The sequence below is a fragment of the Artemia franciscana genome, chromosome 6 (assembly GCF_032884065.1).
Source record: "Artemia franciscana chromosome 6, ASM3288406v1, whole genome shotgun sequence".
In the NCBI taxonomy this organism is placed as follows: Eukaryota; Metazoa; Arthropoda; class Branchiopoda; order Anostraca; family Artemiidae; genus Artemia; species Artemia franciscana.
In genome coordinates, this window is record NC_088868.1 from 29270744 (window position 1) to 29295842 (window position 25099).

The window sequence follows — 25099 nt, forward strand, 5'->3', positions numbered from 1 at the left end:
TCCAATTTTTTGACTATTTAAAAAGGAAACTAGAACTTTTAACTTTTTACGAACCCTTTTATTAGTAAAAATATACATAAATTACGAATTAAGTTATATAACGAACTTCTGTATTCGTATGCTTTTATAACGTATATGGGGGGGTTTACCCCCTCGTCAATATCTCACTCTTTACTCTAAAGCTTACATTTTGTCCCAATTCCTTAAGAATGACCCCCGAATCACAAAGGCCGTAGAATAAATAGTTGAAATTATTAAAATTATTTTAGCGTAAAGAGCAAGGTATTAGGAAGAGGTAAATCCATCATATACGTAATAATTTCTTTTCATTTTGAGTTTTAATGCTGCTTCATACTTTCAGTTGAAAAAACATTTTCATATTTATTTTTTCATTCTTCTTTAAAAAAATGCTAAAAAAATCCTGCGCACCCTTCATGGAAATTATCTTCTCCCACGACGAATTCCTGCATGGAAAGTTTTCTCCGCATATCCCCTTCCCTTCATCCCCTCCCCCAAACCAAAAATCCCCCTGAAAGTGTCTATACACAAAAAATGAGAGTGGGAGGGGTGTTTAGGTGCCCTCCAATTTTTGTTCACTCAAAAAGGGCAATAAAACTTTTAGTTTCCACGTAGAATGAGCCCTCACACGATAGTTTAGGACCAATGGGTCAATACAATAACCCCTGGGGAACAAAAACAACAAAAAAAACAAACAAATAAACACGCATCCGTGATCTGTCATGTGGCAAAAATGCAAAATTCCGCATTTTTGTAGATAGGAGCTTGAAACTTCTACTGTAGGGTTTTCTGGTACTCTGAATCTGATGTTGTGATTTTCGTTAAAATTCTAAGACTTTTAAGGGGTGTTTTCCCCTATTTCCTAAAAGAAGGAAAATTTTCTCTGGCTCTTTACTGTTGATAGGTAAGTCCAAACTTAATGAAACTTATATATTTAAAATCAGCATTAAAATGCAAATCGGTTACTATTGAGCTGGATCGCTCCTTACTACAGTTCGTTACCTCGATTTGTCTGAAATAGCTCTTCGACAGTTCGACAGTGGTCATTCAGGAGATGTTATGTCACACGATAAGTTTTTTAGATTAATTTGGACTTGATTGTTCAGTACAACTTTTGACAAATTTGACAAAATTCAGTTCAACTATAATGTTTAAATAGCAAGATTTTTTTTTTATCAAGGATTTTCACTTCAGGAGAGTTTAGACACTTTAAAATAAAGCTATGAATAAAAGACTTTATAGTTCTACTTCTTCTATAAGGAAAACAAAAAATAAATATTTTTGAAAACCAAAAGCTTGAGCCAAAAGAATGAAAAATATATTTGACCATTCAAGACTATTGATTTATTTCAGGGAAGTATGTCAAATGTACTCACTGTGATAAGATGTAGCAGAATATTCTTCAAATTTTTGTAGAAAAGAACAAATCACAGCTTCTTTTTTTCCTCTTCTTGCTTCTTTTGCTTTTCTTTTCCTTTTCTCATATTGCATCTAAGTAGATGCACATAAGTTTTTCTGCAGGGGGGGGGGATAAAAAGTAAAAATTCTGTTATTTGCATTAATAAATACCCAGAAATTTGGGAAAATTTGAGAATTCGTAGAAATTGAGTTTAGCCCTGGCCCTCTCCCTCCTGGTGTGATTTTCACCTTCTTATCTTTTTTTGCCCAGGCATAGTACGAAAATTCATTTTAAAACCTGTAGATTGTTTTTGTTAGTTTCATTCAACATACTTGGAAGCTTTTCTTCCACACTTTGCTTAGAGGGAATATATTTTCTGCTAGATCATCGCATCATGTTTTGACATTATGGCCGTATGATTCCATGCCTGGTTTCCAATAAAAGGAAAACCAGGCTAGGATAGCTGAATACCATTGATTCAAAATTCAAGAGTTATGCACACTTTTTCACACAGCCAATTAAAACCACTAGAATTCTCTGCATCTTCGTTCATAATTTTGGTCTTGGAAGTCAACAATTATAAGGCTTTGGTCAAAAAACAAAAAGCATATTGTACGCTGTTACCACAGAAAAATAGAGTTTGGTAGCAAAAAAAAAATGATGTGGACAAAAAATTTTACATCAGACAATAATACAGTGTTTGGGACTTCAACAGAAGAAGCTAGAAAAATACCTTCATTAATGATTAATTAGGCTTAATTTTCATAGAGAGAAAATCTGTAAGTTCTACCTCAATATCCAAAAGAAAAACACCTACTTTAAAAATTTCAGTTTAGCACCATAAAAGTTTTTTTTTATTCAGACACTCAAAGCAAGAGTGCAACCGCAAATTTAGTAACATACTGGGATTTTTTTCGAAAAAAAAATATCCAAGGTCTAAAAGATGTCAAGTTTGGGGCATCAATCAGAGGCGGATTCAAGATTTTCTTTAGGGGAGGCTTATTTTAGGTTACTTCAATAAACTTGCCAACAAAGAAATACCAGCAGTTCAAAGGGAACCTTGAAAATTATGCATCGTAGGTAGGTAGTAGAAATGGTCATAAATTTAACCTAAATTCTGGTGACGGTTAAAGTTCTAATAAATAATCTGTTGAAAATGAATTCACATAAAAATATTGAGACAAAAAATAGTAAGTTATGAAATTTAGTCCGTCATAAGAAAAGAATAAAAAGCTGTTCGTTATCTATAAGAAAAATATGATATTTAATATTTTCTGCATAATTTTTCGCCTTTTTATTTCTAACTACTATAGCAAGTGAGTTAATGTTTGTTGTCAAAACAGAATTACATCTTTTGGTGTTATGCTTTTTTTTACTATTTGTACAGGTCAAACCATTTGGTATGTCGCCTAACTCTGGGCTATCGTTTAGTAATTATGATAGTAATGAAGAATAGGAAATAAGGACTAAGATGCAACTTGTATATTTGTAAAAGATGTATTAAATATTAAATGCTAATTCTTTTAGAGGTGTAACAAGAAAAATTGAACAAATAGATAAAACTATATAGCAGACATTCAAAACGAGGGTTTTAAATATAGGCAATAAAACATTAATTAATCACTAGTTCTTTTAAAGATAGTGTTTTAAGCAATAGTGTCAACTTTGACGGAATCTCAAAATTTACTAATCATAATTTCAATTTTAATAGCAGCGTAGCGTATCTTTCCACTATTTAAAGTTCGATATATTTTGTTTGAATTAAAGAATTCACAAATTTATAAGAAAAAGTTTATTTCGGTTAACTTTTATAATTACTAGTCCTGTCAGTCTAAAGTCCTGTCGGTTTAAAGTTCTTTGTTAGCATTTCCTTTTCTATTCATCTTAAAATATTTGAGATAACCAAAATCGTCAGAAAACTATGAACTTTTTAAGGATGTTATAAGATTTTATAAGGATATAAGGAGTTGAAATACTCCTTAAAAAAACAATTATGTGTATTATTTTTGTATTTGAAAGGTGTATATCGGTGATTAAAATTCTCAGGATTTCAAGTTATTAATGATTTTTTTTTAATCCTGAAATTTTCAGATATTCAATTTAAACGTACAAATTTCAATATGTCTATTGAGCACAAAAATAAAATTTGAAACATCGGCTCAAGTTCAGCATTAAGTAAGAAAATTGTCCTGTAAAAATTTTGATTTATGAGCAACCAATTGTTGAAATATGATTGGATGGCATGTATCGAAATAAGTATAAAAATGCTCAGCGGTATATACAGCAGTTTATATAACTTTATGAACAAATTTATGCAACCCCTATACAAAAACATAGCTGTATTTTGTGACTGGTTGGTATTGAGAAGGTGAGAAATTCTGAAGTAATATTGTAGTTGTATTCCATTTCCGTGATTAACTCAAGTGGTGCGAATTTCCCTTTTTTTGGCATTTCATTAGTAAATGTTTGAAAAAAATTCGATGCCATTCCTTTGATTCCAACTGAAAATTGAAACCCATCTATACCGGTTAGAAAAAAAACATAATTATTTGCCTTTTTTAATAAAATTTTTATAAAAATACATTTTTCTTAAATGATTACTCTGACCGTTGAAGGAGCATTTTGTCTCCTATTCTTAGCTTTAAGTCTATATTTATGCGAAAATTTACTAAGGTTCAGATGCTTCTAGAGAGTTTGGCCGTTATTTTTGTGTTTTACGATGAACAGAGGAGGTGATAAGTCATATAATACAGAGGTTTAATTAAATGAAAAAAGGGCTGTTAAACTGGCCACCATTTACTCACCAAAATCCAAAACGCAAATTAATTGTATGTTTACGTTTCTCATATATTCATTTTCTGGTATACTTCGCAAAAAATGTAATGGTATCAATTTCTTTGACTGTGCCAAAGCAAAACCTCAAAATATATTTCTGACATTTTATTTAGCTCCGTTGTAACAGCACAATCCCGAGACATCATTTTGACAGCCTAAAGAAGTTAGGATTTTAAACTCCCCCTCCTTGTTATTATGAAATGATAATTTTTGTCTCCCCGTCGGCTTTTCTGGTGGCAAAGACAGATTCCCTTGGTAAATCTAATGTTAGTTAAATATTTTTAGGCGATATGTGTCATCAGTAAAATCTAACAGAGACCACACAAAGTAAGTGAAACTTTGTTTTAAACTTGTTTGCAAAAAGAAACAGTCCTAACAATTAATAACTTATTAATAACAAAACTATTTACAAAAATGGCTTTCGTCCCAACCCCAAACAGAGCAAGTGGTCCCAACCCCAAATCTACTACTACGTTAGATGGGGGCACCCCCCACTTCCACCTGGATATGCCACTTTATTACAGATATGCCAGTTTGATAGGCTGTATATTATTGTTTTGATTTGTTTGTATATTATTAGATTTGAATATTTTATTGTTTTTAATATTAATATTTGGGGCTATTTGAGTCAAATACATTATATACATTACTATATCCATAGTGTGTTTTAATTTTGTAAGGCTTCCCCATCAACACTTTTGAAATTTTAATCTTAGTGCTCTTCACAGTAATTCCAATTGAAGCAATAGTTGAAGCAGTTGTAGTGGTAGTAGTACTACTAGTAACGCGCATTTATTGGCTTTTAGTCAATTGATCTCCCCCCTTAACAATTCCCTGTAAATATTCAACTTAATTCCTCAATCCATTCCAGAAAGACACAATTTTGTGTGTTTTGATTTAGTTCAAATTTATTTTTTATATTCTCTTTAATTTTCAGCTTCATAACCTTGGTATCAATAGCACTAGTAGCATGGAAGTAATGGTAGTAATTCAAGGAGCAGTAGTAGCAATAGTAGCGTTGTATTAGCAGTAGTAGCAACATTAGTAGCTGCAGTATTAATAAAGGTAAAAAGAAACATAAAGGACACGGCACTAGACCCTTGAGATGCAAACTGGTGGTGCTGATCTCCGTTTCCAGGCCCTTCAGCTAGGACGTTTAACAGGGTCTGAGGGCCAGCCATCCTGTGATTCGCAAACCCTTCCTGCTTAACCTCCCAATGTTTCTCTAGGTTTCTATTTAGAGCAAGGTCGACTCAGGCTGAACTTACAGAATCGCGCCACTGAACCCTGTCCCAACACAAATCATCGGGCACACTGGGAATGAAAACCTCACCCTTGAGAAAAAGGTTTACTAAACTATTGTGCCAACCACTTGACCAGGATGTATTAGTATAAGTAGCAGTATAAACTTGATGCCATTCGGAAAGTAGAGCATCGCTCTTACGATGCCCAGAAAGTTTAAGCTTGATGCGATGAGCCGTTCCAAAGATGTTAGTAGTAGTAATAGTAGTAGAAGTAGTAGTAGTAGCATTAGCAATAGCATATGCATATTACCTTTTGGTCAATTGATCTTCTCCTTTAAGTACTCTGTTCAAGTTCCAACTTAGAATCCAAATCCATTCTTAAGATACGCCCTCTATACAATATGTTTGCGCTTAGTAGTGTTTTGATTTAATTCAAATTCCCTCTCAAAATTCTGTCAAATTTTCATCTTCATTTGTGTAGCCTTTATATTGTTTATAGCAGTAATAGTGGCAGTAGTAGGAGCAGTAATAGCAGCAATAGTTTTATATTAATAGTAGTAGTAACAGTAGTAGTGGGGGAGGAGCGGATCGATATCTCCAACGACACATTTACTAGTCTTTTCAACAATGCTGAACAAAATAAAAAATCTTAAAATTTTGATTGAGCTTGTTTTAGGAAATAATAGGCGTGAGGTGGCTGCCCTCCAATCACTTTTGACTCTGAAAAACCGCACTAAAACTTCTAATTTCCAATCAAATTAGCCCCATACGCAGCTTTTACTAACCCCACTCTATCCATAAAATGTTATATGTCAATAATTGTTAGCTAATATAGCTTATAGCTCTTGGCCTGAAGGCTGTGGGGGGGGGGAGGTTTTCGGTCGTTTAGACAAAATTATTGGAGCTTTCAAATATGCCGAACAAAATGTATCTCAAAATTTTTATTGGGTGTATTTGAGGAAATAATGGGCTTGGAGAGGGGCTGGCTGCCCTCTAATCACTTTTGACTCACAAAAATCGCCCAAGAACTTTAAATTTCCTATCACACGAGTTTTTTTTTGGAGGTTTTACGATAAATTCCATATAAAGTTCCTTGGTAAAAAAAATAAAAATAAATTATGCATTGTACCCACGTCTCTCTTTTGGAGTGACTGAAGGACAACGAGCCCCCCTTCACTGCCTCTTTTTTTCTCAAAATCTTCCAATCAATTTTGAAAAAGCCATTAGCCAAAAAAGTAAATCTAATATGCAAATTTATTTTTAATTATTCTTGTTCGGTGAACGAAAATCAATACCTGCATTAGTTCAAAAACGTTTAGAAATCAAATAAAAAAAAAAAAAATCGTTTTTATAACAGAAAGTAAGACGCGACATTAAAAGTTGAATCGAACAGAAATTATTCCGTATATGAAAGGGGCTGTCCCCTCCTAAATGCCCCGCTCTTTACGCTGGAGTTTGACTCTTTCTCACAACTCTATTTTTTAAAATAACAAAAAACTTAAGTGTAAAGAGCGGGGTGCTTAGGAGGGGACAGTCCCATTCATATATGAAACAATTTCTTTTCGTTTTAAGTTATAATTTCACTCTTTTTTTCCTTAAAAAAACTTATTTTTTTATTTAAATAAGAAAAAACTAGATAAAACTTAAATTAAATTATTATTTTTTATTTAATTTAAGTTTAAAGTGATGCAAGACCCTCCAGTTTCTGTCCTAGAACCGTTTTTGATATCTACTTCTTTTGCAATCCCTTAGGACCCCTGATGGATATTTCGAGAGAACTATTTGTACTTTATCTATAGTGGCTCAAAATGCATGCAAAGGAATTCTTCATAATGGGGGGAGTTTTCCAGGGGAGTTTTTTGGTGGGGTATATCAGCGACCAACAGCTTATAGTATTAGATTCTGAATGTCGATAAAAATAATTAACTTAAAAATCTAGGAAAAATTTATTTCGCAATTCTAAGACTAAAATGTCTGTTTCTTTCTTATAAGTATTTTTAACGAGGCGTATGCCAAAAACGTATTTGTTTGCCTCAGTTGACTAGAAATTTGACTCAGGTTGTCTCGCTCCGAGAGCTCCGAAATACGATTGTGTTTCAAGATATGCCAGTCTTGACTTTTGGTTGTGAGACGAAAAACTTGTGACAACTTGTGAGACGAAAAAGCTACTGTCAAAATGGATATTATCAGAAGATTGAAAGACTCGAATTTGATATTGAAGGTGTTGCAGCTGGTAAGTTTTATTCTCCCAGGCTCGCAGTTTCTGACGGGTGATGTTACATTTAACGTGTTTACTTCTTTGAAATCAGCAAAAAAAAATTTCAAGTCGTTTGTTTCATGTGTTTTTATAACAGTTCCATCTTTAGTGTTTCGATGACTATTGGGCTGAGTCGTCCTTTACTTACAGTATTTTTTTAACACAAACTGTAGAGGATCATGAACAAAGACCCCAAATATGACAAAAGCCATGTGGTAACAAAATAGTAATATTAATAATTTTTGATTCAGCATTGTTTCAAAATGTTATTTTCGCTTCAACAGGAATCTATTAATATGTCAGAAATTGCCTTAAAGATAATGTTTTTTTTCCAAATTGGTATTATGAAACAGCTCGTGCAAAGAAACAAAAAGCAAGGTGCGATTCGGCTCAATAGTAACCGAAATCTAAAAAACGGTATTTTTATATCAATACACACATCAAAAGAATCGACTTATTATGCTGATTCCAAATGTATAAAACTCATCAAACTTAGTGTTACCTATCAAAACTTAAGAACCTGAAAAAATCTACCTTATTTTTGAATCAGGGGAGAAAAACCCTCCTAAACTCAAAGAATATTGATTAAATCACATCATCAAATTCAGCGTACCCGAAAACACTACTGTAGAAGTTTCAAGACCCTTTAAATACGAATGTGGAATTTTGCTATTTTTACCAGAAGAAAGATCACGTATACGTGTTTTTTCCGTGGCGTGATCTTATACAAATAATGGTCCCAGAAGATTAAGAGAGGGTGCATTCGAACGAAATTCAAATTTCGAGTGCCCTTTCATAAGCCATAAGGACTGGAGGACAACTGTCCCCTTTCCGACGCCCCCTTTTTCTTCAAAGTTATCTGATTAAAATGTTTAGATGACCATTTATTTCAGTATAGTTTAAGGATCATATCACTACGTCCTTAGAGTTAAAATACCCCCCCCCCCAGAGTCCGCGAGGAGAGACCTTTAAATAATAGAATTTGCCCATTCCTTACGTATAATATTTGTTATTTAAGTAAAAGTAAGTATGACGGCACTAAACTTTCAAGGTCCAAACTGGTGGTGCTGATCTCTGCTTCGTGGACCTCTCAGCATTGTTTACTATTTTGAAGTACACAAACATTTATTAGGGGGTATGCTGTGCTTTGGGTGGATTTCCATAGAGAGAATCTTCCTTCAAAAGGCAAATTTCCAGAGGGTGAATTTTTCGGGGTAAATTAACACTGTGGGAATTTGACAGAATTCTAATACGAAATTATTTTTCATTATCTTATATTCACTTTTTCAACTATATTTTGCATTTGGAGATGCTTTGGAGGAATTACCCGGGAGATGTTTTCCACATATTTTTGTTTTCGGGAGATATTCCCACGGAATAAGGCATTTTCGGAGTGATCGAGAAACCGATTAGAACTTAGCGATTAGAAAGTATCCTAACGATAATTTTTTACGCTAAAGCTTCTGCAAGAAATTCTTCTAGAAGGGGGGGGAGAGATTTTAATCGAGGATAGAAATGTCATGAGGAAATTATAAGGGGTTATTACACTTTACGCTGGATGAAATTTCCTTGGAAGAGTTTCCCGTGATGGGGAGTATATCTCATGGAGGGTGAGCCAGACTTACCAGCATTATTTGAAAAAAGATCAGAAATTCAATAAAAAACTAACTGTAAGTAAGGAGCAACCCTAAAACTTAGATGGAATACAAATTATTCTACATATGAAGTCCCCCCCTCAATCCCTTGCTCTGTACGCTAAAGCTGTTAGCACTTTTAAAAAAGCTTCCTGTTCTAATCAAACGGTAGCCGTTCTTAAAAAACTGGGACAAACATTCAAACTTTAGCATAAAGAGCAAGGCATTCAGGGTGGGGGCCCGTCACATACGAAATAATTTCTGCTTGTTTTAAGTTCTAATGCTACTCGTTACTCTTAGGTAAAAAGACTTTCATTATTTATTTAATTTTACAGTAAGAACCGGTCCAACGGTAATAGCCAAGAATTGGGCCTATTAAGAAGGATAAATGTTAAAAAGAAATAATTCTTAGTTTTTAATATGAAAGCAGAAATTATTTTTAACACATTTTGAAGGCACTTCTTCTATACCTTATCCCCTCTTTTTTGCCTGGAAATATATAGCCAAAATTATTTATGTTTTCTTAGTACTGCTCTGTTTGTTGATGTTTTCATCATTGATTAAATTTATGAATACATTGTGAAAACAAAACAAGTGGCGCATGCAAAAATGCACAAGATATTACCCTTATTCTTTAATTATTACTTATTTGGATGGGGCTACCCCCTCCTTAACTTCTCACTCTGTACGCTAAAGTTTGACTCTTTGTCACAGTTCTACGTTTTAAAGTAATAAAAAACTTTAGCATAAATAGCAAGTTGTCAAAGAGGGGACAGCCCCTAAAATAAATAGAATAATTTCTGTACATTTTAAGTTTTAGCATCGCTCCTTACTCTCAGTTAAAAAAAAACTTGCTTTTTTTGCTTAATTTGAAACTAAATTTAACTAAACCTATTTGACATAGTTATTGAAAATAAAAGACTAAAAAAATGAATTGTTAAGTGATAAGACATAGCTAAAAGGAAACAATCATAAACCGTAGAATTTTTTAAAGGACAACTAGCATCCTTATAATTTAACAAAAAGATGATGTGTGAAAAACAAATATTGCTGCAAAGATGAGTGCAATTTTTAAATAATGATACAATAATCATTATTTACTACAATTAATTTTGAAATTTTTTCATCGAAGAAATATTTCAAAGAAATGTAAAGAGCTTCCTTTTGCCAAAAATGAGCAGAAATTAGGTCAAATAGCCTAATCATAAAATTACCAAAAATCACCATCAATAAATAAATTGAACTTAATACAAACAGAGATTAAACAGTTCATGGTAATGAACTGTAAATAAGGAGCGACTCGGCTCAATAGCAACCTAAACTGTAAAAAAGCTGAATTTTGATATCAATAGATACATTAAAAAAAAAAATCAGATTATTATGCTGGTTCCAAATATATAAGATTCATCAAGTTTAGTGTTAACTATCAAAGTTAAAAGTCTGAAAAAATTCGTCTTTTTTTTGAAACGAAACAGGGGACAAACGCACTCCTAAATTCAAGAAATTTTAATAAAAATTGCGATAACAGATCTCGCCTATCAGGCTCTGTATAAGTTTCAAGCTCCTATACGCAAAAATATGGAGGTTTGTCATTTTTGTCAGAAGGCAGATAATAAATATGTGTCTATTGTTTTTGGTTTTGTTTTTGTTTTTTTCCAGGGATTGAACGTATTGAAATAATTGTCCCAAATGACCTGATGAGGATGCATTCAAATAGAAATTAAAAGTTGCAGTGCCAATTTTAAGTGACCAAAAATATTTGAGGAATCTTGTCCACCTCCCACACACATTTTCTGTATAATCTGAAAATCATTCAACTGTTTGACCCGAAAAAATTGAAAAAAAAATCATTCCTCGCCTACTTGATCTTTTTTTAGTTTGAAGTTGATCTTGAGGGGATAAAATTCGTGTTTTCATATATAGGTGTAAAAGCAGCAGAATTGATGTCTAGAATAGGGTGTAATAAATGAAAGATCAACTAGCTATGTCCTTAGGAGTAAAATGACTTCCACATTCTGTGGGTAGAGACCTTTAAATTTTGAAATTATCCTTTGTTTATTTATAGCATTATATTCTTTCTTTACTTTAATACTTTAGTACTTTGATACTAGTTTTGATACTTTGATTAAAGTTCGATGTTGAAATTTTTTTTTTGAAATAAGGCATTTTCTAAAAATTTTGAAACCTTTTTTCAATCAAAAACGAACACAAATTAATTTAAAAAAGAAGTTTTTCAAAGAAAAGTAAAGACTATATTAAACTAAAGATCAGCAGATACAAATACCTGTTAAAATTCAAACTAGAAACAATAAGAAATTTCTATTATAGAATAAATGGAACCCAAAGCGAACAGAAAAAAAAATCATAGCAGAGAAAAAAAACCTACAAGTACTAACACAAATGAATAAATTAAAAGAAATTATTATTAAGGAATAAATGAAACCCAAAACGAGCAGAATTTAAATAAACAGTCATAGCAAACAAACATACAATATATGCTAATATAAATGAATAAATAAATCTTAAAACGGGTAAAACTTAAATTGAGTATGCAAATCGAACTTGAAACGAAAAAAAAATCACTGCAAGCAATAGATTGGGTTTTGCCTCCTTCTCTCAACGTAAAAGTCGAAAATCTACTGCGACATGGGCGCTTTACTGAAAACTGTATGTGCCTTGAACATTATTGGAAAGTAAAAATAAAATCAAACTGAATATTCAATATATAATGATATTAATTGTTGAAAGATAATAAGTTCAAGATTTTATTTTACTGTAATTTTATTGTCATTTTCAATGCTATATTAAATAGAAAGGAAATATTTTAATATAATTTGATTTCAGTAATTTGCCAATGATGGAGTAGGCTTTAAAATTCTACAGCTAAGTATGGGGCTAGTATCCAAACTCATGTTTGTGCTGAAACTATATTTGTCTTGAACAGTCTTGGAAATCTATATATATAAAAATAAGTTGTCTGTCTGTGGATGTGTGGATGGATGTGTCAGGTGACGTCACCTGAAAAAACTGGATCAGGTGACGTCAAAACTGAAAAAACTAAAAAAAGGCAAAAACTACAAAAAAAACTAAAAACTAATAAAAAAAATAAAAAAGCTAAAAAACTAAAAAAACTATAAAGGTAAAAACCAATAAAAAACTAAAAAAAAAACTGAAAAAACTAAAAAAGGCAAAAACTACAAAAAAAAACTAAAAACTAATAAAAAAAGTAAAAAAGCTAAAAAACTAAAAAAACTAAAAAAACTAAAAAAAGGTAAAAAACTAAAAAAAATAAAAAATAAAAAAAAACTAAAAAAAAGGAAAAAACTGAAAAATAAGCTAAAATAAAGGTAAAAACCAATAAAAAACTAAAAAGAAAAAAGGAAAAAACTAATAAATGACGACACTCAAAGAGAAAGCGACCAGGAGAAAAGGAATGTTCGATTAGCAATCAACAAAGCACCGGGACACAGGGAGTATAAATGACGACCAGGACATAAGTAAAAAAAAAAACTATCTATATATATAAAAATAAGTTGTCAAACTAAAAAAAGGCAAAAACTACAAAAAAAACTAAAAACTAATAAAAAAGCTAAAAAACTAAAAAAACTAAAAAAAAGGCAAAAACTACAAAAAAAACTAAAAACTAATAAAAAAATAAAAAAGCTAAAAAACTAAAAAAACTAAAAAAAGGTAAAAAACTAAAAAAACTAAAAAAACTAAAAACTAAAAAAAACTAAAAAAAACTAAAAAAAAAGGAAAAAACTGAAAAATAAGCTAAAATAAAGGTAAAAACCAATAAAAAACTAAAAAAAAAACTGAAAAAACTAAAAAAAGGCAAAAACTACAAAAAAACTAAAAACTAATAAAAAAAGTAAAAAAGCTAAAAAACTAAAAAAACTAAAAAAACTAAAAAAACTAAAAAAAGGTAAAAAACTAAAAAAAATAAAAAATAAAAAAAAACTAAAAAAAAGGAAAAAACTGAAAAATAAGCTAACATAAAGGTAAAAACCAATAAAAACTAAAAAGAAAAAAAGGAAAAAACTAAAAAAAATTTTCATCTAAAAAACTAAAAAAAACTAAAAAAGGTAAAAACTAAAAGAACTAAAAAAGAAAAAAATAAATGACGACACTCAAAGAGAAAGCGACCAGGACAAAAGGAATGTTTGATTAGCAATCAACAAAGCACCGGGACATAGGGAGTATAAATGACGACCAGGACATAAGTAAAAAAAAAATTAACAAAACTAAAAAGAAGGTAAAAACTACAAAAAAACTAAAAAGAAAAAAAAAATAAAAACTAATAAAAAAACTAAAAAATCTAAAAATCTAAATAAACTAAAAAAGAAAAAAAAAGGAAAAAAATAAAGGAGAAAAACAAAACTAAAAAACGAATGTATATACAGACCGGTACACCGGGATACAAATGACGACCGGGACACAGGGAATATAAATGACGACCGGGACACAGGGACACAACTACAACGGGGACACCGGGGGAAACAGGGGGATATAAATGACGACCGGGACAAAAAAACTAAAAAGAAAAAAAAACTAAAAACTAATAAAAAAACTAAAAAATCTAAAAATCTAAATAAGCTAAAAAAGAAAAAAAAAGGAAAAAAATAAAGGAGAAAAACAAAACTAAAAAACGAATGTATATACAGACCGGGACACCGGGATACAAATGACGACCGGGACACAGGGAATATAAATGACGACCGGGACACAGGGACACAACTACAACGGGGACACCGGAGGAAACAGGGGGATGTAAATGACGACCGGGACACCGGGACAGGGAATGGTCGATTAGCAATCACCATCAACAAAGCTCAAGGGCAATCATTAGAATCATGAGGTATAGATCTGAATACAGATTGTTTTCCCATGGACCATTATATGTTGCATGTTCAAGAGTCGGTAAACCTGACAATCTATTTATATGCAAAGACAATGGGACAGCAAAGAATGTTGTATATTCGCAAGTTTTACGTAGTTAAAACCATATATATATATATCTATCTATATTCACAGGTGGGACATAGGGACACAACTACAATGGCGCGTAACTATTATGGCGCGTAACGACTTACGCGCGCGGGGGGGCTTGGGGGGGGGCGCGAAGCGCCCCCACCAACTAGGTGTTGGGGTGGCGCGAAGCGCCACCCCAACAGCTAGTAACTAATAAATATTTGATATGTAATGATGTTAATGGCTGAAAGGTCATCACTTCAAAATATAACTCTACTCCAATTTTTATGTTTATTTATGTTTTGTAATAAGATCAAAAGAATGTACTTATAATATAATTCGTTCTCAGTGAAGTACCAACGACATAGTAGGTTTTAGACTTTTACAGTGAGAGAAGGAGAATTTTTAATTGTTACCTAATTCATCGAAATGGGTGATAGTCGTCATTCTACATTTTAAAACCGATTTCAGTCAGATTCTGCGTAGTTTAACACTGAATAAATATTAAAAAAAAATTTTTAATTTTACGTCGAAATAAAAGCGATTTTCATAGTCAACATAATTTATTACCCTATTCTAGACATCAATTCTGTTGCTTTTACGCCTATATATGAAAACACGAATTTTACCCCCTCAAGATCAACTTCAAACTAAAAAAAGGTCAAGTAGGCGAGGAATGACTTTTTTCCAATTTTTTTGGGTCAAACTGTTCCTTTCTTGGACTACTGATGCTTCACTGAAAGCGAATTATATTACAAATGTTTTCTTTTTTCGGTTATTACAGCATTGAAAACGGAAAAAAGATTCAGTGTCTTGGACTGATCGTGTTCCAACAATTAATAGCACTCAATATCAAATATTTATTTTGATCTTATTTGTCCTTTCCAAGGCTGTTCAAGACACATATAGTTTTCAGTAAAGCCCCAATGACGCCGTTAGTTGTAGACTGTTACAGTGAGAGAAGGAGGCAAAACCCAAACTCTTGTTTGTAGTGATTTTTGTTCGTTTCAAACTTGATTTACATATTCAATTTCAGTTTCACTCATTTTAAGATTCATTTATTTATTTATATTAGTACCTCTTGTATGTTTGTTTGCTATGATTATTTATTTAATTTTTGTCCGTTTTAGGTTCAATTCATACTTCAATAGCAAAATATTTTTATTTGTTTTAATTTTCAGTTGTACATTCAAATTAAGCCTTACTCGTTTTAAAATATATTTATTGATTTATATTAGTACCTGTTTTATGTTTTCTGACAATGATTGTTGATATAATTTTTTTTTTTTCATTTTGGATTTCATTTATTCTTTAATAGTGATTTCTCGTCACTTTGAGTTTGAGTTATTGAAGGTTTCATTTCTTCGATCTTAAGTATAGTAAACAAAAAAAAAACAAGTTTTTTTTAAATGAAAGTAAGGAGCGACATTAAAACGAACAGAAATTTCTGCGTATATGAAAGGGACTTTTCCTCCTCAACGCCCCGCTCTTTACGCTAAAGTTCGACTCTTTGTTTTAACTCTACATTTTAAAACAGTGAAAGCTTTGGGGTAAAGAGCGGGGCGTTGAGGAGGAAAAGCCCTTTTCATATACGGAGTAATTTCTGTTCATTTTAAGTTTGAATGTCGCTCCTTACTTTCATTTAAAAAAAAGTTGTTTTTTTTTGTTTAATTTCTGGACGTTTTTGAATTAATGCATATTTTGATCTTGGCTCTCCGCACATAAATAATTAAAACGAAATTTGCATATTAATTTTTTTGGCTTAATGGTTTTTTCATAATTTTAATCGGAAGATTTTGAGAAAAAAGGAGTGAGGAAGGAGGCCTAGCTGCTTCCCAATGTTTTGATTACTTAAAAAGGCAACTATAAGTTTTAATTTTTTACGAACGTTTTCATAAGTAAAAAATATACGTAACTTAGAAATTAACTTACGTAGCGAACTTCAATATTCGTATGTTTTTATTGCGTATATGAGGGGGCTCACCCCTCTTCGATACCCAGCTCTTTAAACTAAAGCTTAAATTTTGTCCCAATTCCTTAAGAATGACGCCTGAATCACAAAGGCCGTAGAATAAATAGTTGAAATTAAAAAAATACTTTAGCGTAAAGAGCGATGTATTACGAGGAGGTAAACCTCTCATATGCGTAATAATTTCTGTTCGTTCTCAGTTTTAATGCTGCTCCTCACTTTCAGTAGAAAAAACATTTCATATTTATTTTTTATTATTTTATTAAATAGTGCTAGAAAATCATGTGCCCCCTCCAATGAAAGTCTCCTCCCCCATGAGAAGTTCCTCCGTGGAAAGATCATCCCACATAACCCCTCCTCAACTCCTCCCCCCAACCAAAAAAATCCCCCTGATAACGTCTTTACACTTCCCAGTAACCATTACTATATGTAAACACAGGTCAAAGTTTGTAACTTGCAGCCCCTCCCACGGGGACTGCGGGGGAGTAAGTCATCCCCAAAGACATAGTTATAAGGTTTTTCGACTATGGTGAATAAAATGGCTATCTCAGGATTTTGATCCGGTAACTTCGGGGGAAAATGAGCATGGGAGGGGGACTGGGTGTTCTCTAATTTTTTGGTCACTTAAAAAGTGCACTAGAAATTTTAATTTCCTTTAGAATGAGCCCTTTCACGACAATCTAGGACCACTGAGTCGATACGATCACCCTGGGGAAAAAAACAAACAAAAAAACAAATAAACACGCATCCGTGATTTGTCTTCTGGCAAAAAAATGCGAAATTTCACAATTTTGTAGATAGGGGCTTGAAACTTCTACGGTAAGGTTTTCTGATACGCTGAATCTGATGATGTAATTTTCGTTAAAATTATATGACTTTTAGGGGGTGTTTCTCCCTATTTTCAAAAATGAGGCAAATTTTCTCAGGTTCGTAGCTTTTGATGGGAAAGACTAATCTTGATGAAACTTATATATTTAAAATCAGCATTAAAATGCAATTTTTTTGATGCAACTATTGGTATCAAATTCTAGTTTTTAGAGTTTCGGTTACTATTGAACCGGGTCGCTCCTTACTACAGTTCATTACCACGAACTGTTTGATATGGCCTTTACTTTTCTTTAAAAAACTTATTTTTCGGAAAGTTTTTTTTTTTTAATAATTAAGTCGATAAGAATACTTTGTGGATCGTAGAATTTTCCTAAAGCTTTTGAAGAGCCACTTCTTCAAAGCCAGTCCTAACGATACGCCTAAAATTTGAGATAATTTTTCTCAAATTCAAAGAAACAGGAGCAAGTAATTTTAATAAAGAAAGATGGTTTTCATTTGGTGTCAAAAGATCTAAAACATCACAATACAACCCTCCCTTTGATTGTAAATTGAAACGGCCAATGATTAGCTGAAAATAGCGTCACCCCATTATATCGTCCCATTCTTCTGATAAAAGATTAGTCCACGCTACTGTTGGCTCAAATTTGATACAGAGAGTAGAGTTTTGACACCAGTTATACATAAGAATGAGCTTGACAATACGTAAGGACGCTGGTGCAGAGTAGTGATGCTGGGGAGCTTTTTATAAATAGCCTTAATATTTGAGGACCACGATTGCCACCTCGCTACTACCGTAACCTGATAATTCTTTGTAATTCTGAGCTATTTCTGAGTTTTCCAGACCATTGATGAATCCATGCCACCTTGTAATAAATACGTTCTGAGACCATACTGGGTATGCATGACTTATGAAAACAAGAAAGGAAATATAAATGAAAAGAAAAAAATCAAATAGGTGAAAAAAGAGGATTTTGTCAGCCAGTAGCAAAATATGAAAATGAAAATCAAGCAAATATTTCGACAAAGACCTCCGCCAAGTCGTCCTCAGTGCTAAAAAAAATGAAAAAGAGGAAAAAAACAACAACAAAGTCTAACCTTCTTAAGTGAACTCTACGAGAGGAGAAAAGACACTGAATCAAACACCCAAAACCAACTTAGAAATCAATGAAAGAGAATTTACCAATTAGATTGAATAAGTATCCTTTGCCGTGTAACAGATTTCGCCTGTCTTCAATTTCGGTTTTCACTAGATATGTGGACAGGCTGTCTTAAATTAGACTGGGCGAGAATATTCACGGAGTGTTTTTAAATATTAAGTTGTTATAAATTGGGGTTAAGAAATATATCCATGTCTCTATTTATAACCAAATTTCTATTTATATATTTTTTTTCTCAATTGCCTCTTTAAAAGATTACGTTAGGCCATTTACGGTAGATATTAAAGTTGTCTCTTCAAAAAGAACTAAATGGTCAGAATTTTCTAATATTTCCTGGGCCAGAGTTGAATCAAAATTGTCATTTATATTTGCAAATCTCAGAGACTTTCTATTGAAATTTTGTGTTCGTGCAATCGTTCCCCTAGTTGCTGATGGGTCTTACCCATGTAAAATTTTCCATATGAATACGGAACTCTGTAGATACTACTACCTAGTAGCATAAAGTCTGTTTTATTCTTTCTCGAATTCAAAAATGTTCTTCTTCTTGTTCAGTTTTGGAAGAAACAGAGAGACTATATTTTTTTTAATTAAAAAAAGACAATTTTTTTAAATTAGTTATTTCTTTTTTTTTCATTTTTTTATTTTTTTATTTTTTTTAACTTAACCAAAAGTCTTTCAAAACTGAGCGAAAAGTTGAACATTTTCTCAACTCGAGAAAGGATAAAACGGACCTTCTACTAGGTAGTGGTGTTTACACAGTTCCATGTTCATGTAGAAAATTTTATATTGGTAAGACGCATCAACAACAAGGGGAACGATTGCATGAACAAAAATTTCAATAGATAAGTTCCTGAGATTTGAAAATAAAAATGACAATTTTGATTCAGCTCTGGCCCAGTATGTATACGAAAATCCTGACCATTTAGTTCTTTTTAAAGAGGCAACTTTAATATCTGCCGTAAATGTCTTACCGCAATATTTTAAAGAGGTAATTGAAATAAAAAAAAACATATAAATAGAAATTTGGTTATAAATAGAGACACGGGAGATATTTCCTTAAGCCCAATTTATAACAACTTAATATTAAAAGACTTTGTGAATATTCTCACCCAGTCTAATTTAAGACAGCCTGTCCACATATCTCATGAAAACCGAAATTGTAGACAGGCGAAATCTGTTGCAAGGCAAAGGATGCTTATTCAATCTAATTGGTAATTTCTCTTTCATTGATTTCAAATTGGTTTTTGTTGTTTGATTCAGTGTCTTTCTTCCTCTCGCAGAGCTCACTTAAGAAGGTTAGATTTTGTTGTTGTTTTTTTATTATTTTTTTCCTCTCTCTTACTTTTTTTTTAGCTTGAGGACGACTTGTTGGAGGTCCTTGTCGAAATATTTGCTTGATTTTCTTATTTTGCTACTGGCTGACAAAATCCTCGTTTTTCACCTACTTGATTTTTTTCTTTTCACTTATATTTCCTTTCTTGTTTTCATACGCCACCTTGTAAATATACCGATAAACATTAGATAGTAAAATGAATATACCGGGTATTACAACCCCTTTAATGTATTGTTTCTCAAATCTTAAGGGTTGGGCAGAAAATGTTAACGATCTACAAGTATTGGTGTTTTCTAGTACCACTTCTCTGGTTCAATTCAAAGTGTAATTTTTTAGCAATTCACTCTAGACACCTTCTTTTAGCACATGCCATTGTTTAGCCCCTTCACGGAAGACTTTTAAGTTATATTATTTGTTTCTTATAAAGGAAATTCTTGAAATAAAAACATCCAACAATAGACCCATTTACTCCAAACCTGACTGGATTTTTTTTTCTTTTTTATAGAAGGGCCGATTGATTTCTCAACGTACTTAAAAAAAACTTTCATAAATTAATCTAAGGACCAATTCAAGGTCCAAGGTGGGGGGGGGGGGTGTCAGAAGGTCCCAGTTCATCAAAGTCTATTAGGACACATTTCTGCTCAAGTTATTGGTACAAGCCTGAGCCCACTTAGAAAAAACATATTTTAGACTGGCTCTCAAGGCTCAAGCTGTTTTCCAAGATAGTAAAAGAATCTTTCAAGACTTGCAAGAAGGGAGTTGGTCGAATCATTTATATTTCAAAACAAAACAATACTGTGCTAATTCTTAAAAATATTTATTATCTTTTGTTAATGTGTTTGTTGTTGTATTTTCAGGTTATTTCAATATCTATTTTTGTTCTACTGGAAAGTTATGACCTTGTTTTTGGAGGATTGGAAATTATGGAATCATTGCGCCGGTATATATTTGGATCTATGACCATATTCATCATGGTATTACATGATCTTTTTACAGTAGCAAAAACTTTGCTGGGTCCTGGGAGCACTTCCTACCCAAGAGTAAGCATGCTTTATTTAATATCATTTGTTTTCAGTAAAATGCCAATTATGTAGTATGTAGACTTTTACATATTATTGTAGTATGTAGACTTTTACAACTATTGTAATTATATAGACTCTTACAGTTGGAGAAGCAGGCAGTAGAAGCGGGCCAAACTGTTCTCTGTTTTAAATATTGTAGGCATATGTGTATGAGCCATAGGCCATATGGTTAAAGGCCATCATCCTAGCACCATCCATGTTGAGGTCTTCCCATCACTGCTTCGGCAGCTTTACCATCCCCCCAACAGTCCTGAAATTTTCCCCGTTTTCCCGATGCCATTGTTTCCTTCGAGATGCAGACCTTATTTTGTCCGCTAACTATTGGGACAAGTTTTTTCTTTTTTCTATCTTCTCAAATTATTCAATTAACGATCTAAATGTGACATCTTTTTTCTGAATTTTTTTTTCTTTTCATTATTTCCTTGTTGTCTAGGTCTAAAGTAAATGATTGTTCATCGTTGTTCCAGTTTCTGAACAATAAAGTTCTGGAATAATGAGTGAAATAATGGACTGAAATATTTCAAAGCAATTACTCCAAAGGTAATTGCAAGACATTATTTATTAATTACAGACGAACTAAATATTCGGTAATAATTGCCATTTCTAACATTGGGCCTAATAATAATTAATGAGCAATTCGACTCTGTTAAATGAACTTAGGAAAGGCAAGTTTTCTTCTCATATCTAATTGCAGTTTGGTGTGATATGATTTGCAATCAAATCATTAGCATCAAACTGAGTTACCACGGAGAATCAAGTTCCAGTTATCGAATGTAAAAATGTTAAAATTGGTTGTCAACTGTCAAATATTGTACATTGTTAGTCAAATGTAGAGAATCGTTAGAAAAGAATATCAGACGTAGACTGGAGAGGCAAAAACAATCCTTGAGGGTGTCCATTACAGGCAGTAGGTAACAGCCCAGGTCAAAATGTTCAGTTAGAAAAATTGTCTCGCAAGGAGGCATTTAATATAGTTGGTGCTTTTGGTAGTGGGGGAAATGAATCTTAGAGGAGTTTCCCATATTCTGTGTAAGATTTCGCAAGCACTTATAAAGGTCAGACAAATGTCACCTGGGGTGTTTCTACTAGTGATATCCAGTTAAATAATTTTATATCTGTTCACTGTTAATTAAAAGGTTTCATCCCTATTTTGAACTGTTTTACTTTCGTCATGGAAAGGAAGTGTGGTCTTCGAAGTTATCTATATATATATATATATATATATATATATATATATATATATATATATATATATATATATATATATATATATATATATATATATATATATATATATATATATATATATCGTATATTATGTATATAAATATATTATGTATGTATTAAATATATTATAAATATATATTATATATTATATTATAAAGGAGCCTCATGAATTTATTTTACTTATTACGTAATTTTCTTATTAATTTATTTTTAGCTGGAAGTGGCTTTTACAGTTTTATTGTGTTTGATGTCTATGGTCAGTGGCTGTTTAGTCATTGATTTTTGTGTACAGTGGTCGGTCGGAGATGACAAGGACAAGTTTGGAGAGTATCACGTAGCCTTAATCTCTATGGGGGTAAGTTGAAGTCTGTAAAACGCTGAACAGCGCTACTGCATGTTCAAGGGTGCATTAAATGGTACTCATTTTTGTATATTGCATAAGCTCATATTGCTTTTTAAGGCTCATAATGCTTTTCTACGCTGAAGTTTTTTGTACTTTGGAAGGAACTTCAGATTCTAATTAAACTTCCTATGTATTTCAGGATTTGTTCTTTAAAAAATCAGGGAAAAGGTTAGACTTTAGCGTAAAGATTGGGATATTGAGGAGAAGGCAGCCCTTTTCACACAAGGAATAATTTTAATTCGTTTTAAGTTTCAATGTTGTTCCTTACTTTCAATTGAAAAAACTAACTTCGCTTTCATTTAATTTCTGATGGGTTTATCAATTAATGCCGGGAAACCTAACTACCTCTTCATGGAATATTTTCTTTTTCTCGACCATAAATTACTCCGTGGAAAACTCCTTTCAATTAAAATCCTCATTCTTGCCGGGAACTAACCGTAGACAGTTCCATCTTGACTGCAAATTTCCCCCTTGAAAATTTTCTTGTGGATTGTTCCACCCGAAAAATTCTCCTTAACATATTTTCATTAGAAAAAATACTGATGATTAATTTTATTTCTGACCCTTTTTTGAATTTTCCAAAAAATCCCCCTATGTGGACCATTTCCTTCGTGAATTGAACCCTCTTCTTCTCGACAGAAAAATCCCAGAGAGAATTAAACACTGTTGAAAATTTCCTCGGGGAAATTCCCCTAGAACCCCTCCAAACTTTTGTGTACGGATTCATACACAAAATGTATAATTACACCTGATGTAAAATTTCCTCTGGAAAGCTCACTCTCAGAAACTTCCACCTTTCAACAATGAATTGCCCCCGTAGAAACCTCCCCCCCCCTCCACTCCTCATATATATTTGTATTTTTACCAATAACAAATAGACTACTATATAAGAAAAATATGTGAATTTCGTAATATGCAGACCTTTCTCCGGGGTCTGCGGGTCATCATGTCATTCCGAAAGGCATATTTATTGAATCTTCTGACTATGCTGAAATAAATAAATATCCAAAAATTTTGATCAGACGATTTTGAGGAAAAAAGTTGGGGGAAAGGGCGAGCTGCCTTACAAGTTTATTGGTCCCTTCCATTTTTTAACTTTGCACTTTATTATTGTTTAAAAATCCCCTTTTGTAAAATAAAATGCTAAAATTGTGTGAAAACACCCAAATTAAATACTAATTTACTTCAAATTTATTACCAAAGAGGCCTAGTGGCCTTGAACCCAAGTACGTTGCTGTTCATCATTGCTTGCTTTTCATATAGTTTGACTTAGCTTAAAGGGACTCGTGTCCAACATTTTCGAATTTACCAATTTCTAAAAAGTGATAGCATAGCCCTGGACTGCTACCACAGTTCTGTGACGTCTTGAAAAAGGGGCCAAGTATACCTTTTTTTTTCCAAAAATGAGCTAAGCACATAGTTTGAAAGAAATCGAGGAGATCTGTCAACTCGTTAATTAAAAATGGTCTTACGATTAATTTTGACCGAGTTATAAATTGTTTCAAAAGGGTGTAAAAAAATAATAAGCATCTTATTTTCCATGAAACAACAAATCCAGCAATTTGGATATATTCAGCGAATTTACATCGAAATATTGACTAGGAATATGTCTTTAAAGTTTCAACTCTCTGAAATTCAAATTTGTGCGAAAGATTTTTTCATTGTGCGTTTTAATTTAATTTTACTTTTTTGTAAAGTAAGAAAAAGTAGATTTAAGCCCTTTTTGCAAAATCCCACAAAGTTATAACGGAAGTATAACGGAATAATATGATGTTGTATTGTCTATGGGGGTTCGAAATGAACTTAATCGAGTGAACAGAATTTTAGCATTTTTTTTCTTTCTGTTTTTTAATTGTGATTTAAGAATGAACTACTACAGACTTAGAAAGTTGCTGCTTACCTCTTGGAGCAATAATATGGATCCCATAATACAGGTGTTTCCAGTTGTATGAATTCTTTCAGTAATCAACCTAGAACTTTTTACAAGGTTAAACAGAACAATTTTCGGAATTTGGGATCACAAATTGAAAATTTTGAGCCCAATTAACTTTTTTTTGTAAAATAAAATTGTAAAATTATTCTTAGATTAAGAGTTTTTCAAATATCCTCTGATTTACTACCAAAATATGAAAGAGTTTGGAACAGAATGAATGAAGTCAAAAGAAATGCCAAAATGTGGGATACCAAAAATGAATTACTTCTTCAGTCCTCTTTTCTTCTATAGTGAGATCTACACTGAAAGTATGAACAGCTTTCTTGTACTTTTTCGGGAATGCGAGCATGAGACAAGAAACTGGTCAAGCAGCTCCTTTATACCACACAATTAGCTTTGGTTTGGCTGCAAAATAAATTGTACCAATATTTATTAAAATTTTTAGTTTTTATTTTGATTTTGTTTATGCAAACAAGTTTGGGCTATATATTTGCACATTAGGGGGGTGGGGTGGGGTAAAACATAGCATATATTAAATAAGCAATTGTTAGTTTACATATAATATATGCTATGCTTTATGAGCACCGAAAGCCCTTCCCCCCTTTGCAAATATATATGCGAAATTTGTTTCTAAACTATTTATATAAGATGTACCTGCATCGTAGTTTTTTTCACGAAAGAATCTAGATTCACTTATTGAGTGTGTTCTGAATAATACACAAGTACCAGTGATGATTTTGAGACTCTTTTGATTTACTTATATTTTGATTTCTGTTTTAACGATCTATTTTTATTAAAAATATTATTTT

The 25099-nt window shown here is 32.2% G+C and overlaps 1 protein-coding gene across 1 annotated transcript in view; it reads left to right on the top strand.

Moving 5' to 3' along the window:
• The first annotated feature begins 7620 nt into the window (after nucleotides 1-7620).
• Nucleotides 7621-25099, top strand: part of LOC136027854 (uncharacterized) — a 31771-nt gene continuing 14292 nt past the window's right edge. The window contains exons 1-3 of the mRNA XM_065705268.1: nucleotides 7621-7729; nucleotides 20503-20685; nucleotides 22169-22309. Of these exons, the coding sequence (XP_065561340.1) occupies nucleotides 7673-7729; nucleotides 20503-20685; nucleotides 22169-22309 (381 nt within the window). The 5' untranslated portion in view covers nucleotides 7621-7672. The remainder of the gene's footprint in view (nucleotides 7730-20502; nucleotides 20686-22168; nucleotides 22310-25099) is intronic.